This window comes from Rhipicephalus sanguineus, chromosome 2 (assembly GCF_013339695.2).
Source record: "Rhipicephalus sanguineus isolate Rsan-2018 chromosome 2, BIME_Rsan_1.4, whole genome shotgun sequence".
NCBI classification, from domain to species: Eukaryota; Metazoa; Arthropoda; class Arachnida; order Ixodida; family Ixodidae; genus Rhipicephalus; species Rhipicephalus sanguineus.
Genome location: NC_051177.1, coordinates 21235853 through 21239355, shown reverse-complemented (window position 1 = coordinate 21239355; position 3503 = coordinate 21235853). Strand labels below are relative to the sequence as shown.

At 52.1% G+C, this 3503-nt stretch overlaps 1 protein-coding gene across 1 annotated transcript; it reads right to left on the bottom strand.

Annotated features, from left to right (window-relative positions):
- Positions 1-1101: 1101 nt before the first annotated feature.
- On the bottom strand, positions 1102-1500 carry LOC119381082 (solute carrier family 22 member 12-like). Its single transcript, XM_037649069.1, has one exon. The coding sequence runs from the start codon at positions 1498-1500 to the stop codon at positions 1102-1104; it is 399 nt and encodes a 132-aa protein (XP_037504997.1).
- Positions 1501-3503: the final 2003 nt, after the last annotated feature.

The window sequence follows — 3503 nt, the reverse complement described above, 5'->3', positions numbered from 1 at the left end:
ATGGTCCCGACCAAGGCCCATTAGCCTGCAATGTATTGGAGTACGGTTGTTGCGAACCGATTTCCACCCCGCGACGTTTGATACGAACGTACGGTAGCGCACAGGTACGAACCACTGAACAGGTGCTGCCTGCGCTGTCGCGGAAGAGGCGGCAGTCACGCGGGGGGGGGGGGGGGGGGGGGCATGCGCGCTGCGCGACCATCAACGGTGCGTCATTGCCTCCGACATAGTGCGCGCGAATCTTGGAGGCCTTTATGCGCCTTCGCGTTTAGATTACAGATGATGTTGAAGTCGCGCTTTTTTTTTTCCAACGCGTTGACGCGTGCTCCTGTGCTCGAGGCAGCAGCGTCATTGTACTGTATTAACACGTGCCTGCCACGTCGATGCAAGCCATGTCCCCGCATTCAGACATTCTATGAAACAAGACTGAAACTTGGGCTGCGGGTCCGTCATGAAGTGCCATGAAACGTGGACGAAGACCCCAAGAGACAAAGCGGACGGTCTTGGCGAAGGAGCTTGGCCTCTATCTATCGCGTGCGAAGCGCTTTTTAAGTCACTTTCGCCGCAGTACTCTGGGGTCATGCAGAAAAGCGTAGAAAGATTAGGAAGAGGCTACTAGCGGTCACGGGGCCTGGTTTAATAATTACACACGCGCGTTCACCCTATATTTACGAGTGCAAGTATGATCGTTGACGTCTAGAAACTTTACTGGCAGTCATTCATAGCTGCTAATGACGTCGCTGCGGCCCTGAGAAACACTAAATCAAAACGTATGCCAACTTTCTTTTGTCGCACACTAATTTTCCATGTTTTCTGGTGATACGAATTTCGGATGATACGAATATTTTCGGTAACCCCGCGAGATTCGTATCACCGAGGTTTTACTGTATTATGACATTGTATCGCCTAGAAGTCAACGTTCTCGTATCTTTCGGCGTATGTTGCTGCTCTGGATGCCCGGCGAAGCGATGTTTGTGTTATCAGGCACTGGCTGAGCGACTCCCGGTGGCGCCTCAAACGGTATGTCCGACAGCTCGTCCGGCAGAACAGCACTCTCTTTTACGTCCGGCAGTCGAATCGCCAAAGAAGCAGCGGCGAGCCCTAGCAGCGACACGAAACGACCAATGGCAGCCATGACACCTGGAGAAATCCAAGATGGACGGCCACTGGTACGACGATGCTGGCCGCTGCAGAAAAGCACGAGCACGTTGCCAGGGCCGAGCAGCGCATCACTGTAGGATACACTTCTGTCGTGTACAGTGTGAGAACAGCTTGCGATGCGTCTGTGCCCACACTCGCCAGAGTCAGCAGGGTAACGCTGGATACCGCATTCGCATCGCCCCACGCGGCGGCCCCGAAGAGGGCAATGGCGACTATGACCAGTGCCCAAGCGAGAGACGTCTTGCGGCCGATGTGCGCGGCAGACGCCATAGCACCCAGTTCTCCAGGGACGGACAGCAGCGCGAAGAGCGTCACGAGAGCTGCCGGATAGAGTCCCATGTATTGAATATTAAGCCACCTCCCCTGCAACGTAAATGCAATCACGCTCCAGCAGATGTACAGGATGCTATTCTTCTTCCATCGGCATCGCAGGCAGGCTGCCTCGCAGAAAATACCCTTACAAAAATATCTGGTAGCATTAAGTTCACGGTCTAAAGACAATTGTTACTAGAACCTACCAACAATCAAAAGAGTGTCTACAAACTGTCTTTATACGTCTGTACCAACGATCTATCCACGCTCTGGCTGCAATTGGCCACCAACTTTGAACAGACTCATGTTCATAGGCTGTCTGGTGACCTCGTAGTAACGAACTATCAACATTGTTCAATAGACACCCTAGTAACATTCTCTCAATAGAAAGACTGTCCATGAGCAGTCTGTTAACCATCTAGTAACCTATGTCTTTATACAGTGCTATTGGTTACAATAATTTTATTGAAGCATGCTTATACACGCTCTGTTAACGATTTGTTGGTTGGTCCACGGGGTTTAACTGTAGACGCTTGTAGGTTGGAAGGAAGGCGTTTATGTGCAGAAATCAGGAATATGTATTGGTTCTAAGGTTGCTCCGGTTCTTAGTGATTTATACCTTAGCAAAATTGACAATCTTTTGGAAGGCGCCTTAGGTAATTCGGTTATTAAGGTTTTTCGTTATGTGGACGATTACTTGATTTTTTGCGGTGGTGAGGACTTCGAAAAGGTGGTAACTTCCGTCAGCGAAAAATTTGAATTAAATGGAGGAGGGCTGAATGTTACTAAAGAGGTGCCTCATAATGGATGGATGTATGGATGAATAAACTTTATTTAGGTCCCTCGGAACGCGCCCTAGCACGTTGCGGGCCGCTCCCACGTCGGAACAGAAAGACCAAGTCTCTCTGCTTCGTCGCGGGCCCGTTGGACTGCCCATAGTTGTGCTTCGAGTCCGGAGCTTGTAATAGCTTCTTCCCATTTTGACGGCGTGATGACTTCGCCGCCGTGTAACGCGGGGCACCGCCAGAGCATATGTTCGAGATTAGCGATATCTGCGCATAATGAACATGCATTAGTTGGCTGTATTTCAGGATAGATCTTGTGCAATAGCGCGGGGTTAGGGTACGCCCCGACTTGAAGTAGCCTGAGTGTCAGAGCCTGTGGTCTGCTTAATTTTCTGTGTGGTGGAGGGTACTGTCTCCGCCCCAGGTAAAAATGTTTGGTAATTTCGTTATACGAGGTGGGCGGGTCCCGATTCTCCAAAACCTCAGCGCGCCCTCCGGTAGCTACGCGGTCTACTAGTCCTCGCGCAGCTATGTGGGCAGACTCATTGAGATTGGGCGGGGCTCCCTTGATCTGTCCCATGTGAGCTGGGAACCAGACGAATGTGTGTGGCTCGATGTTCTTGTCCCGGAGGATCCGCAAGGCCGGTTCCGAGATGGTGCCCTTGGCAAATGCTCTAATCGCTGATCTCGAGTCGCTGTAAATCGTGGACCTCTTGTTGTCCAGCAAGGCTAACGCAATCGCAGCTTGCTCCGCTATTTCGGCTGCTGTCGTCCGGACCGTTGTCGAGTTCGTGATTATCGCCTCGTGGTTGATGCTCACTGCCACATACGCCTTCCCCTCGGAATACCGGGCCGCGTCGACGAAGCAACAGTCCCCGGCCTGATCGTGAGCCCTTTCTAAAAGAGCCTTTGCCCTGGCCCGTCTCCTACCATCGTTATGCTCGGGGTGGACGTTTCGAGGGATGGGGACAACGGTGATTCGTCCTCGCTGTTCACGAGGAATGCTGCAGAAGCGAGACTCGATTTCCGTCGCTGGAGTCCCCAACTCCCGCAGAATGTTCCTACCGGAACGCGTGGTGGACAGCCTGGCGAATTGCGCCCTCTCCTGAGCCTCCGCAATTTCTTCCAGCGTGTTGTGCATTCCGAGACGAAACAGTCTCTCCGAGCTTGTGTACATAGGGAGCCCGAGAGCTCTCTTGATGGCCTTCCTGATTAACGTGTTGAGCCACTTTACGCCATTTTACC